Source organism: Pithys albifrons, chromosome 1 (assembly GCF_047495875.1).
Source record: "Pithys albifrons albifrons isolate INPA30051 chromosome 1, PitAlb_v1, whole genome shotgun sequence".
NCBI classification, from domain to species: Eukaryota; Metazoa; Chordata; class Aves; order Passeriformes; family Thamnophilidae; genus Pithys; species Pithys albifrons.
Window position 1 is genome coordinate 69,573,755 of NC_092458.1, and position 14,241 is coordinate 69,587,995.

General features: G+C 40.3%; 1 protein-coding gene across 1 annotated transcript in view; it reads left to right on the forward strand.

Annotated features, from left to right (window-relative positions):
- Positions 1-7,052, forward strand: part of CRYL1 (crystallin lambda 1) — a 56,220-nt gene extending 49,168 nt beyond the window's left edge. The window contains exons 7-8 of the mRNA XM_071554243.1: positions 3,119-3,225; positions 4,811-7,052. Of these exons, the coding sequence (XP_071410344.1) occupies positions 3,119-3,225; positions 4,811-4,924 (221 nt within the window). The 3' untranslated portion in view covers positions 4,925-7,052. The remainder of the gene's footprint in view (positions 1-3,118; positions 3,226-4,810) is intronic.
- The last annotated feature ends 7,189 nt before the right edge of the window (positions 7,053-14,241 follow it).

Here is a 14,241-nt window from a genome sequence, read left to right on the forward strand (position 1 = left end):
GTTTCTAGTCCATTTTTAAGAGGGTTGAATACTCTCAGTCTCCCTGTGTTGCTCTTACGCAATGGACATGTTGTCCCATTCTCTCCTTTGAGTTATTTATCTGATGGTCATCCTGACTTCAGAGTGCTGCAGGAAATTTAATACCTCATTGAGCCTTTGTTCTTTGAAAGTTCTGCTGTCTTTTGTCCAGAAACAAGAGTTTCAGAGGCCTTTTGGAAAACCTGTACTAGAGTGATTTGAGGCATGTTGAGAAGTCTAAGTGTTGTAGTTTATGATACATAGATGTCAGTAGTCAGAGGTTTCCATTCATTCATTTCAACCACAACCATTTTAGGGTTAGGCAGGTGTGACTTCTGTGGTATTGATATCACACAGTATTGCATTTCAGGGAACTATCTACAAGCTGTTTAGGAAAGAGGTTACTTAATGAGTCTTGACCTGAGTTGCATTCTTTTGTGCAATAGTCAGGCCCACCCACTTATATTTCCTGCATTTTGTGGTTGATAAGACCAGGAGCAGTTCTTGTTCATGCTTCTCAGTCTGTACAATATCCTGAGTCTTCATGAAAGACTTAGTGCCCATAACTGCTTGTCTTTGTCTTTGCATGTTTCACCCCTTTGCTTTGATAATTAGCAATAACGGGATGCAAATTCTTCTTTATGGTTCTCAGAAAAGAAGGATTGTCACAAGCCTCTATTGGATACCCAGAAATTCTGAGATCTAGGATGATCATCAGGATAATCACATTCTTACAAGTATGGGCTTGCTTACTGTCAGGCAAGCATTGCTTGTTTACCATTGTGGTGCAGCTTCCTGATTGGGAAAGGCTGCCCTATCCTTTCATGATTATGTGGTAGTTAAAAGCACTAAAAAGTCTAGCTAAGTGACTGATTTCTCTTTTTGGTACACTTATTATTTAAGTTCCTTTCTAGTGCCTCCACAGTAATTTTTTTGAGATTCCCACTGGAGCTGATGAAAGCTGGGTTTTTCTCTAATTCAGCCAAGTCTGCTTGATTGCCATTTACCCATTATTGCTAGTTTTCTTTATGTTTTTTAAGATGCTCGCAGCAGGGTCTGTTCTGAAGTCAGACCAAGCTCTCAGAGTTTCATCAAGTCTTGAAAAACCGCAGAGATGGAGATTGAGCAGTCTCAGTGGGCAACTTGTGTCAGTGCTTGAGTATCCAGTCTGAACCCCTCATTTCAGATGGTCTCTTGTCATTCTGCTGAGCAGCAACAATAACAAGCCTGGTTCTGTCTGCTCAGTGACCTCTGTGTAGGCACTGGGAAGCTGCAGTTAGGTCCCCCCCAAAACCAGCTCTTCTCCAGGCTGAACAAGCTCAGCTCCCCCCAGCCTCTCCTCACAAGTGCTCCTACCCCCATGGTTTTGGTGGCCTCTGCTGAAGCTGCTCCTGTCAATGTTTTTTTGTACTGGGGAGTCCCAAACTCCCAATACTGCAAAAATGCATTATTCTGGATGCAGCCTGATGAGTGCTGAGTAAAGGAAGTTAATCACTTCCTTCACTCTACTGTTAACTAACTTGAGTCTGTTCACACAGCCCAGGCTGTTGTTGGCACTCCTGGCTGCCAGGGCACACTGTTGGTTCATGTCAGCTTGCTGCCTGGAGTTCCTGGGGTTCACAAGCCTTTGGTGTTGCAAGGAGCTCTTCCTTCTGAGGTGCAGAATTGTGCATATGTCCTTTAAAGTTTTATATTGGCTCATTGCTTCAACTTGTCTAAGGGCAGCCCTGCCCTCTAATATAGCCACTGGTTCATCCCCCTCCAGCTCCCCACCCTCACCCAATTTGATGCCATCCACAAACTTTACAAGCAAGTGCTACTAAGCAGTACAGGTCTCAGGACAGATTCCTGCAATATTCCACTTTTACTGGCTTCCAGGTGGAGTACAATCCATTAACCACTACCTCTGAGCCTGCATATGCAACTTGGGTTTTTGTCTGCCTAGTTGTCCAAACAGGAAGACCCTAATATCCTAACTTTGATACAAGAATGTCATGGAAGACCATGTCAAATGCCCTTCTAAAGCTAAGGTAAATGATATCCACTACTTTCCTATTTTCCACCAATAATTATGTTAGCACAGAAGACAATGAGGTCAGTCAGACATGATTTACACCATGGTGTACTCATTGGTGACTGCATGCTGACTGTCACAGTCACTTTCTTCTTATTTCTGTGCCCAAGGATTTGTTTCAAGAGGACTTTCTCCTTGGTTTTCTCAGGGACAAAAGTGAGACTGATCATCCTGTAGTATCTCTTCCTTTCCCTGGTTGTTTCCCAGCTGCATGCATTTGTGCACATACACTAGAGGTAGACTCCTTCTGCTATTTTTATACTTTGAGATTTGTCTTGTATGTGCTACCCTGCACTCTTTTCTTTCTGCTCCCATACACACCTTCCTCTCTCGGTTACTGACTCTAATCTCACTTTTCCAGTGGTCCTAGTATAAAGCTTTTCTCACCAGACTGGCCAGGTTTTTGGCAAAGATGCTTTTTTCCTCTTTGTCGGGTGGATCCTGTCTCCCCATACAAGTGTTCAACCATCAAAGAGGGTCATAAAATTCAAATTCCTGTGACTAACCCAGTTGCAATGTAAAGTATTGATCTGCAAGATCCATCTGTTCCTTCTTAAGCATTTTTCCTTCGCTGGGTCTCCATGCCTTTGACCCTTTCACCCTGAGCAAAGTTGTTCTTGATACCCTGCAGATTAATAAATAAAAACAGGAATGCATCAATGGATGTGACACGCACTGATCAGGAGGAGAAGAGAGGTGAGAACACTCTCCTCCTGGACACTGGTCAGGGAAGCTTTCTGGTCTCAAGTAAAGCTGTGGTTGTACTGTGCCTCTCACATAGTATTGCCTGCTGGTATGTAACATTAATTGTTTTTGCAATGAAGGCGTGTCCTAAACAATTTTTCCATGAACCTTAATGAAAATGTGCATAGAATCCATTTTTTCTTGATGACAATTAGGTGTCTTAATCATAAGAGCAGACCATTTTTTGGGTCTTTGATTTAAGACAGTGCTTAAGCACAGGTAGCTTTACTGACCTTGACTATGAAATTCTGTTGAAATCTAACTTTCCCTTTTTATTTTTAGGAATTTCAAATTATTGTGAAAGATACTCTGAAGGAATGAGACTTGTTCTGAACACCTTTGGGCCAGTTCCAGAATTTTCAGGTGAAATTGTGCAGAAAGTCAACCAGGTAAATATGGAGTTGATAAAAACAGCGACATTTAGAACAAAGAATGTTGGCTTTTATTTTAACATTTGTCCCGTTTCAGTGTACTGCTAGAGGTGTCTGTAGTCTGTATTTATTGTGTGAATGTCCACTTTAAGGAAAAAGATTCCTTCCTACATAAACTCTGTAGCTTTTTTCCTTCTGGGTGTTCTTTTTCTTGTTTTTGTGTTCTTTACAAACTAGAGTTCCAGTCTGTAATGCATGCAAATGCATGTTTAAGTTAAGTATCTGAGCAGTCTGGGAAGGTCACTTGCATGTTTAAAGATAAGATGTTTTTTAAGTGCTCTTCAGAATTGGGATCTAGTTTGTCTAGTTTGTCTAAGCCCACAGTTTGTTTATATTCACTATGTAGGCTATTTTGAATGACCATAGGAATTAACTAAAGTATTTCCTAACTCTACCTTTTTTAACGCTTCACTTAAGAACACATGTATATGTTGAGTCATGTCTGATCAGCTGTCAGAGATTAATTCCAAATATGGAGGGAGTCTCTCTGGAAGATAGCATTTTTTGTTCCTATTTATGTTAATGCAATTTCAACATGAGCTATGTTAAAAAGGAAAAAAAACTTCTATGCTTTAACAATATAGATTGCTTATAATAACAATCAGTAATAATTGTGGAATCATTCACAATTAGAAGCTTTTAACTGATATGAAAGAGTTTGGGGTTTTTAATAGAAAGCTGGATTCCACTTCAACATCTACTTCTGTGTCTTTTTGTTATCTTCAGTCTTCAGTGCTAAAGATAGGCTTCCAAGTATCCTCTTCTAGAGTAAATCATTAAACTTTTCTTATCTTATTTCTCTGTCCCTCAGGCTGATTTTTTTCTGGAGTGACCACAGCTTGCCAGTCATTGGTGACAGGTCCAGGTTTTACCCCATTTATCAACACTTGCTTTTTAAGCCTAAGACCTCAGGTACTATTTTGGCAAAGATGACCTTGTAAACTCTACCTGGTCTCTCAAAACAGCTTTTTTTCCTTTGGCATTTCTAAGTCAACTTCAGTTGTGCACTCAGAAATACCCTTTTCTCCCTGAGTTTGTGTGTCCACCCCTATAATTTTTATTATAACTGGCACTGTTAAGACAAAATGTTCTTAATAAACGTGGTGTCCCTCATTACATTTATTGGGAATCAGAAGAGACACCACAGCTTCAAAAACACACACAGGAATCTGGTTTAGAGCACATTTTCAGCCACATAAATAGTGAGATTGCCTCCCTCCTGCTTGATAAAAGGTTATTGTCAGAGACGGTAGCTGTGTGGAGCCAAATGAGGGAAGAGGCTGATGTTTTGTCGTTTCGTTAGTCATCTTCATTGTCACATTCAGGATAACCTTGTGCAAGTAGAAGCACTTTTCTTTTCATATGAGTTGGCTCATTTCCAGTCACCCATGTAAAGAACTAGTGACCTATTGCTTGTAATAGGCTAAATTATAGTTGTGTGGATGGTGACTTGGTCTGACACAGGGAAAGCACAAAAATGATGCTGGTGAGAAACTTTCTATTCAGAACATGAGATTTAATCATCTTAAATTTTCTGTTCCAGGCAATGTCTGAAAAAATTCCAGTTGTTCCAAAAGTCCTGGATGCCAGGAGAAAATGGAGAGATGAATGTCTCACTGGTCTTGCCAAACTGAAATCACAAATGAAATCTGACTGAGGTGTGCCTTGTCTAACAGGAGAGACCACATGAAGAGCAGATCTTCATAAAAAAGTGGAGATTTTTGGTCACACAGAAGAGGAGGCTGAATGTGCAACCCATGATAGGTGCACTTGTAGAGACCAATTAAATACTTGGTCCAAATTTGTCAAATTCATTAATAACTAGAAACAGTTACTAAAAAGTTCAGTTCAAATTTATCAAATTACTGTATAAATGCATTAAATGTCCAAGCATTGAGTAGCTTTAGCAATATTAATATTGTGCAATGCTAGAACACAATCACGTTTTAAATAATGCATTTTTCAGCTTGCTTAGGAATTCAGCACTTGAACAATATTTGCTTATGCAGGGATCTGAAACAGGCAAATATCAGCTGTTTGTCACTGGAGAAAATAGGCCCTCACCCACCAATCACTGTGACAGTGAGGTTAATTTGTGAAGCTCTGGCTGCAGATAGGAGAAGGTTGTATTGAGCAAAGAGAAGGGTCACTGGCCAGTGAGCTGAGACCTCAGCGGCAGTAAGGGGCACTTCAGCTTCTATCTGTTACTGTACCACAATGTAGGGGAAAGAAATGCTCCTCCTTTCCCACCCCTTGGCACTTCTGTACCTGTATGGTGATCTAAATGTGAGTAAATAGAACAAATCCCCCTTCATTCCCTACCCCTGGTTCTTGCCAGAGACCTACTTGGTCTTTGAGATCATGCACTTGATACCCCAGGGCTTTGCCCACTGATGTTTGATGCTGGCCATTGGCATTGCTGCATTAATATGTGCCCCATTTTAAGACTTATCTCTGATAAATAAGAGATTTTGATTTAGTAACTAGTCTGGGAGACAGTACGGTGTAATGGATCTGTCTGGGCTTTGTCCATCACTGTCTGAATGAAGCCAGTTCACCTCTGTCATGCCACATCTGTTCTATATATCAGCTGAAGCAAGATCTGCTTCGTTAGGGCTAAGCTGTAGTGAATGTAACAGCTGCAGCTGAAGGGACCCCAGATATCTAGGGTGGAACTAGATGATCTTTCAGGTCCCCTCCAACCCAAGCCATTCTATGATACTATGATCTATTTTGCTCCCTTGCAGAGGAAGAGATGCAGTGGCTTAGATGTAGCAATTAGGCTTTACTGTTGCCCTGCCCTTGGGAGGCACATCTCCTCCACATACAAGGATGCAGGACATACCTGGAAGGAGTATCAACCTCAGGTGCTGTGGTGGCATGTTTTTATCCACAGCAAAGTGTTATTATGAATGTCTGTACCCTGTAATATGGTTGGACTTTGATCTTAGCTGGAACCTTGGGGCATTATTGTTATGCAGATAGTAAGAATAACTTGAAACAGTGCCTTGCACCCACCCTGCCTGAGTTACGCATTTCTGAATTTGTGCTAAGTGGTCATGTAACTTCAGTCACAGCACAGATGCAGAATTTTTAAGCTATCATTTCGCTAATTCTGATGGGTTTTTTATAAAGGATGCAGCACACAAAACTGTTGAAACTTTAGTTACCATTTTGAGCTGAACAGCAGAAATGTCTGCATGAACATACCAATACCACTTATTTCTGCTTAGGTCACAGTAAAAGAGATGTAGGATAAATTGTATTGCTTGACACAAGTGGTGGGCCAAGAACACATACCTGGATGTGAAACATAGGATGGGAGGCAGAGTGCAGAGGTTGTCCGGTGCTTCTTTATAATCAGTGGAGAGAGAGGAAAATTTGAAAGCTCAAATTATTTTATTCCAATATTTACTTAAAATTGTCAGGTTTCTTCTATTGTTTTTTATTGCCACAGCGACTGGCTCAACCTGCATTTAAATATCTGAAGTTGGAAAGTTCAGTCCTCACTCCTGAGGCCTTGTTAAACAATAGTAAATTAATTATGAGGCTGATTTCCTCATTTTATGTATGTCCTTGCATTTCAGACAGGGCCAGAGAAGGTTCTGATTACTTTCAAGATTTGACCTGTTTTTCTTATGGGCATATGACATGGTCATAGCTAATTAGCTGGCATTGCTTCTGTTTATTCTGAGATATTTTAAAACTGGATAATGTAATTAAATATTTGCCACTGTCTTTATTATTTGCTTATTAATAAAATATTTTAATGAGGAAGTTATTAACTTCTGTGCTCCAGTGTGATTTATGCTTTAGTGGTACCACTACATGCATATTATGTACAGGTCTTTAGAAACCAATGTCCCAGCAGAATAATTTTTGGAAGTCAGTGGGAGAAAATAGACAAGAGTAATGTGCACTCCCCTGTACTTTGTGTCTTGGCAACCAGTTGTTGCAGCCATGGGGCCCTGCCATGATGGAATGATTTTCTGTGGGGAGAAGAGCTCTCTGAAGAGAACCAGAGCACTTCTGTGTGGTAAGCAGCTCCTCCACAGGGTCTGGCATACAGCAAAGCTCATCTTGAAACATCAGTCCCACTCAGGTTTACAACTACAAGTTGAAGGTGGCGGGAGATTTCTTAACAAGAAATGTGGTTTAGCTGACATTTGCATAGGATTTGAAGCACACACAATTATTTGTTGTTAAATGCAACAACAACTGGAAAGCATTAGGAGAAAGTAGCTAAAAGAATGAGAGGGGCTTGTACTAGCCTGCATTAGCCTGATTCCAAGTTTTATTTGATTTTGGACTACTTCGCATCAGAAATGTTGCTCTGTCTTAAAGTCAGTTACCTCCAAAGAATGTAGATTAGTTCAAATTGTCACATACATTGAAAGGACATTTTTACCCAAATCGTAAATTAAATTGAGGGTGGTGTTAATGTGTGGAAATAACTGCACAATTCCAGTTCTGTTGAAATAATTGGTTTAATTTTATTCTTCAAATTTGTCTTACTCCTTTTATCCCATTACTTTTCTCCTCAAATACAGTAAACTTCTTGTAATGGCTTGCACCTGGGATTTTGTGAGGACACATTCAGAATTAACACCAGCAGCCCTACAAAGTTTCAAAGTGCTGCAGATACAGTCAAATTTATTTTGTTTGACTGTCAGCAGAATAAGAAATAATTACTTAAATGTTCAAGCAAATATTTTATGGTAAACTATGAGATATTTTGAAACAATTTATCTTGTGGTTTCTTTTTTTACACAATAGCATATTTTAAAATCCTGTATTTTTTAAACCTGGTTACACATACACAATTTTCTAAGTCCCTGTCTTTATTGCACTGTTTTTCTCTGTTTAACCAATTTGACATTATTTTCCTTATTATGTGTACTTTACTATAAGTTGCTGCTGCTTATTGGAAGTAGAATCCAGTGCGTTCATACCAAAGCCTGTTGGAAGTTAAACCAAATCATGTGTAAAGTAAGGAAGAAAGGACAGATGCAGGAAAGCACTCATCTGCTTCACGGAGGGAAGCCCAATACCTCTGTTTCTTAAAAATCTTTGAGTCTAATGGGAGTAGTTTGCAGCTTGCAAAGCAGCTGTATGAATTTACTTTCCCTAGTCTGTGGTTATTCTTCGAGTGATGATACTATTTTGAAAGTTAAAATGTAAGCGTTTTCTGGTTGCCCTAATCTATATAATCGCAATGGTAAGAAGAAGATGTGTTATCCTATCTATACCATCTTTTAGGCAGAGTGAACTGTGCTTCCTTAGGGAAGCAGGATAACTGCTCGTAGTGCTCGTTATAAAAATAGAAAAAAATTTGAGACAAAATTATGTCGTTGTCAGTTTTTCAAAAGATGAGAACTCCTGCCAGTGCCTATATAGTTACATGCCAGGATTGCATTGCCATAGTGGAGTTCCAAAAAGGTTTTTGAGAATATGTAACTGTGGTGCCCTTGCAGAGACAGAGATACGGAGGACAGGAGCTCTCTATGAGAAGAGGAGCCCAGCAGATGTGAACATAGTAATTGCTGTAAATGTCAGTAAGAAAAACAAATGGTCTTTTGCTTTCAACAACCTACCAGGCCCAAAGGGAATGTTTCACAAATTAATTTGGATCTACTTAGAGTAAACAAGTGTAAATGAGTATGTTTGCTCTATCTGCCTGCTCATCTGCTTATGTTCCCTCAAGCTTCTGTGTGTGTCTGTGTGTGTGTGGGGGGGTGCTACTGCAAATCAGCCAGAGTGGAAAGACAAAAACTGACCCCAGGGGAAAACTCACATTTGATTTGGTAAGGCTTGTTATGTATCAAGCCAGCAGCCAAGGATTTCTCTCTGTTCTTGTCTGTGATTTCAGACACAGAAAGGGATTCCTCCCTTCAGATGGTTACTCAGAGTTAAGCAGTGATGCAGCGTAGAGCACATCATTTACAGGGAGTTACCCATGGACTGGTATCTCTTACATTTCATTTTTCAGGTAAAACTTTCTTCTTTAGAAAGGCTACACAGACCTATTGCTTCTATTATAAACAAGAAGGTCAGAAAATAAATTAGCAATTTTCTAGTTTGCTAGAAACAGCATGACTGACTTTCTTAACATACATTCAAAGAAATGCTGCATGGGGTTGCACGCCCCTCAGTATTTTCTTTCTCTTTCTGACAATTTTTGTTTCTTCAGCAAGGATGGATTGCTCTTCATCAAACACTGAAATTGAGAGATACTTGGAATAAAACAGCACTTAACATGCATGAATTTTCTTCTTGAACCTGTGCATGAAATGGAGATTTTAAAGTGTGGCTTTTAGACTTCCAGCTACTTGGATTTCAGACCTTTTTTCACAAGCAAACATGTAAGATGCAGAGTCATTCAGAAACTTGTTTCCCTTTATCTGTGAGTAGAATTCAGTCTAACATGAAAAGGTTGAGTCCATACTTTTCAGGTGGATATAGGAAAGCTTTGTGCAGAAGCCAAACTTACTTTTTCAAATGATTCTACATAAAACAGAGCTGTAAATTTGCCCCAAATTGGATGTTTGATTTGTTTAGCGTAACCCTAGATGATGAATGTTACAGCTTTAACATACTGCCAGAGGTCTCCATAATAGTCCAACACTTCTGTGTCATCACAATGGGGATGTTTTCCAACAGAAAGCATTAAAAAGTCTCTGTAGCTTCAAACATTGTGAAAACCTTCCTTTGCATTTGTGATGTATTTAAACTTTAGGTCTTGCACTAAGTTTTCTGATACCTTACCAGTACATACTTTCCACACAAAGCCACAGTTGCTTGTTCATGGTCTGCTACAACAGGTAATGCTCCTAAGGAATACCATGGGGGCATTTTTGGCAGTCCAAGGAGAAAGTGACGAGGCTAGAAAATTCTTACTGTCACTGATATTACTGAAGAAATGAGGTTGTCGCTTACCAGTCAGCTTTGCTCCCAGCTATGTTGCTGTAGAACTTGTATTTTCTTAAGCCCTACTTAAAAAGTTAATGGGGTGCAATCAGCCTATTAAGTTCTCAGCAGTAATATAGAAAGTATTTCTGTTAAAAACGAATTACTGGAATTGCCACTATAACACAAAGGCAGCAGTCACAGAAGTGCACAGCTTTCCACATTCCAGAGCACCTTGCAACCACAAAAACAGAGTTTCTGGTTTTACTCAGCAATATCATTTCAAAGCCATGCAGTAATGGAAAGATGTAACTGTGCCATTTCAAACATATGGGCTAGTGGGGACAGCAAGTTGCAAAATCAGGTGATTTAATAGAATGAGCAGTGCCTGTGCCTGGTTGGTGTTCTGCAGAAGCTTATGGACTAGCACAAAGTCATATTGTGTAATTCTTTACACCAGAAACGTTCCTTTTTTTTTACTTTTGATTTTCCTTTATTTAAGAAGAAAAGTTTATCACAAACATCATCTCCCTTCCACCAAAATCTGCATCACTGCATAGTAAAGGATGACTATAGAATTGCTGAAAGAGACAACAACTCACACTACTCTAGTCTTTTGTTTACAAAACAGAAGCCATTAAAAATAAGGATATGACTACAGAGAAAATTAGAAAATAGAAATTTTCTTATCAAGATGCGGGTAATATTTATACTACTACAAGTAAATCAGATTTAATTAAGTAGTAACCTGATCTCATGTTTTAATCTGATCTTAGTATCTTAATCGTTTATTGTAAGGAGAACCATTAGATAGGGATTAATGCAATCAATGCAATCATATTTAATCATCGGTATGTGAGGTACGTGTTTGTTATGCTGTGTGAATACTGCTTCCTGCATCTGCATAGAGCTTTTGCTTTCAAGGCTCTCTGTAGTCCAGGCTCCTTTGGAGAGTGCTGCCTCAGTAAAGCACTGCCCAACCAACTCATGGCACTTCCTGCCATAAAACTTGTGACAACTGTCCAGAGAGTGGCCACTGACTGTAGCCTCAGGTACTTACTGCCATGTCCACCTGGTTGGCAGTCCTGTCCCCATGCTTATGAAAAGCAAAAGAAAGTGTGACTTCCAGCTGCCACCTCTCCTGTAACCTGCTGATGAGTTTCTGGAATGACACCAAAAGGACTTTTGCTCTGACACCTGTCTCCTGGCCGTGTTAGTGCAGTTTCAGTAAATAGGCTGTGTGGGCAGCCTTGCCCACAGTCCTGGGGTTTGTTCCACTTCTTAGGCCAGATAGGTCTGTGTTGGCCTCCAGCATGGCTTGCTGCTCTGTTTCTGTAGCAAAGGACTTTTGCTTGTACTGCCTAAACAGGCCAGTCTGCCCAGAACATAGGAAGCCCTGCCACAGCCTGTTGCATAGTTAGAAAAAGATATTAACAGCTCATCCTCATTCACTCATTTTCCAGACTAAGAAGCTTGGACTATTCACCTCTTAAATCAATGTTTTCCTTCCAAGATAATTTACCTGTAAAAGCTAAGTGAGGTCCATCTGCCCCAGTGTTGTGCTGGCCCAGGCTCTCTGTTCTGTGATCCCTACTGCAGCTTCTCTGATTTTTCCTTCCACAGGTTACTACCAGCTGCCACCCACCTCATGGCATTGCTTCAGTGAGAGGAAACCTTGAGGACGTTCCATGAGACAGATCTACTAGCAGCATGGGGCTCTTTTGCCAAACCATGTGTAGTTGTAGGAGCTTCCTCTGGCAATCATGTCAAAGGTTCTGAAACTTATATTAAAAGGCAAAGGTGATCGCCACTGGATTAGAGCCTAAAACAATGGCTTGAATATGACCATGGTCATGATTTATGAGTAATATGGCATAAACAACAGAGATCATTTTGAAGCTGCCTAATTAAGGCAGTGTTGAGAGACTTCCAGAACAAAACATGGTCACCTTGTTTATAGCAGGAAAGCAAAAATACCTGAATTGAATAAAATTCAGCTACCATGGGAAGACTGGTTTGTTTAACATTAAGTCCATAGCTGTCCCTTTACTTTTAGTAATGCTCAGTGAGTTTATTTTCAGTGGTGGAACTGAAACAGCATTACTCTGGTTGCTTGTCACAACTCCTCCTTCTTGGGTACATTTCCTGAAGAAGTTTCCTGTGGGAGAAACTTATATTTTCCACCCCTTTTTAAATATATGACCCTTTGCACAATTTCCAAGCTCATTTAGCCATGTATATACTACACTCTGTAATATTATATTTCTTCTTTTTCCTTTCTTTTTAAACCTCGCTTTGAATTGTCCATTCACCATTTACCATCCACCTCTGTTTCCACTCTATTTCTTCTGATGATCTTTTATTACTAATGTTTCTCAGCTGCTCAGAGGATCACCTTTTATTTCAAAGCTACACATGGGGATTAATTGCTACCCACATGTTGTACCAACCTCCCACTCCACCCGCTACAAGCAATTTTGGATCTAGTGACTACTGGGGTTTTTTTCATTCAGTAGATGGGATCCAAACTCCTCTCTCTGGCTGTCTGGACCCTGCTTAATGATGGCTGATATCACAAAGGCCTGTTTTGGTCATTCCCAGCAGCATATTGCAGTTCAGGCACAGCCCAGCTGCCCATCAGCACCAATTCCTCTGACTCACATTTCTCCAGGACAGTGCTGTGTGCTGCTGGTGCTGTAGTGCCAAATACAGCCTTTTCATAATCCTCTCTATTGACGGTGAAGTTTGACTTGTCTGATTTAATCTCATGACAGGGTCGAAGATAAAGCTGCTCTCTATTTTATGGCTAACTCAGTATTTATCTGTTGACTCGGTGCCTGCTGAGATCATAGGTAATCAACTGCTCTGTGAGCCTTAAAACAAACTTATTGGCAGAAGGCCTTTTCATACCACAGGGGTTTGGACCTAGAAGGCACAAGGCAGTAGAAGCAGGACCCTTTTTGTCAGCATTGCCCCTGTAATAAGGAACATTATATCCCCTTTTTAGCCTCCCAGGGCAGCTTTTCCAACTCCTGGCTCCTGCCTGTTGCCTTTTCAACTCCTTGTATCCTCCCTGAGAAGCTGAGACCCCACATACATGATGTGTGGTGGACCTACCAGTGCTCACTGGCACAGCTTTTCTGAGCCCTCATTCCCTCAAGCTCTCACTTCATATTCTTTCTTTATATTCTCCAGCCATGTGATACATTTTTGTTGGTTTCCAGGCCTGTTTGGCAAACACTCTCCTTCCACTCACGGCTTTCTCAGGGAGTCCTTTTTTTTTTTTTTTGTTACTTGAACTATTTTTTCTTTTCTTTTTTTTTTTTTTTGGTGGTATGTCCTACAATCTCCCATGGAGAAAACTCTTTTCACCAATCTGTGAAACTTCTTCCTCTTTTTTATCCCTTTTGTAGGGAAATTATGAAATGCTTAATACATGCTTGTAGTTTTGTGGTTATTTTTCTCAACTTGAGTGTGAAACCAGCTACAGTTCACACAAACTCCATCCTTGGCTAAAATCCCCAGCTTGCATACCTGGGAAAACCACAGTAGCTGGGTGGAGAAAGTATAGTCTCCACAATTAAAATGCCAGCTGACTTAATGAAGGTGAATTTATTGGGGAGAATTTTATGACAATATGTTTTCACCTTTGGCAACAATCTAATAGGCAGCATCCATCTAACAGGTGGAACAATACCCCAAACACAGCCTGGACAGAGGGAGGCTGCACTGGGTCATCTTTGGATCCATGTGAGCGTCTCCCTTCACTGCCCAGGAAGACACGCCATGATCCTGGCCCACTCTGTTTCTTTCTGCCATTTGTTCACAGACAGTGAGCTTTCTCCTAGCAGCCCTTTTGTTTTTTCCATTTGTGACTTTATACGGTTCCTGTCCTACTACTACTCCATTTTTAAAAATTTTTGTTAATCCATGCCTGTTTGGAGGTTCACTGCCATCTCCCTTATTTTCCAGTTGCCCACTCACTGCTCAGCTGCATCTATGAAATAGATTTTAAAATATTTTTCAAGCTTTCACAAGGTTGTACAAAGTTCACCCTAGCTGAAAATA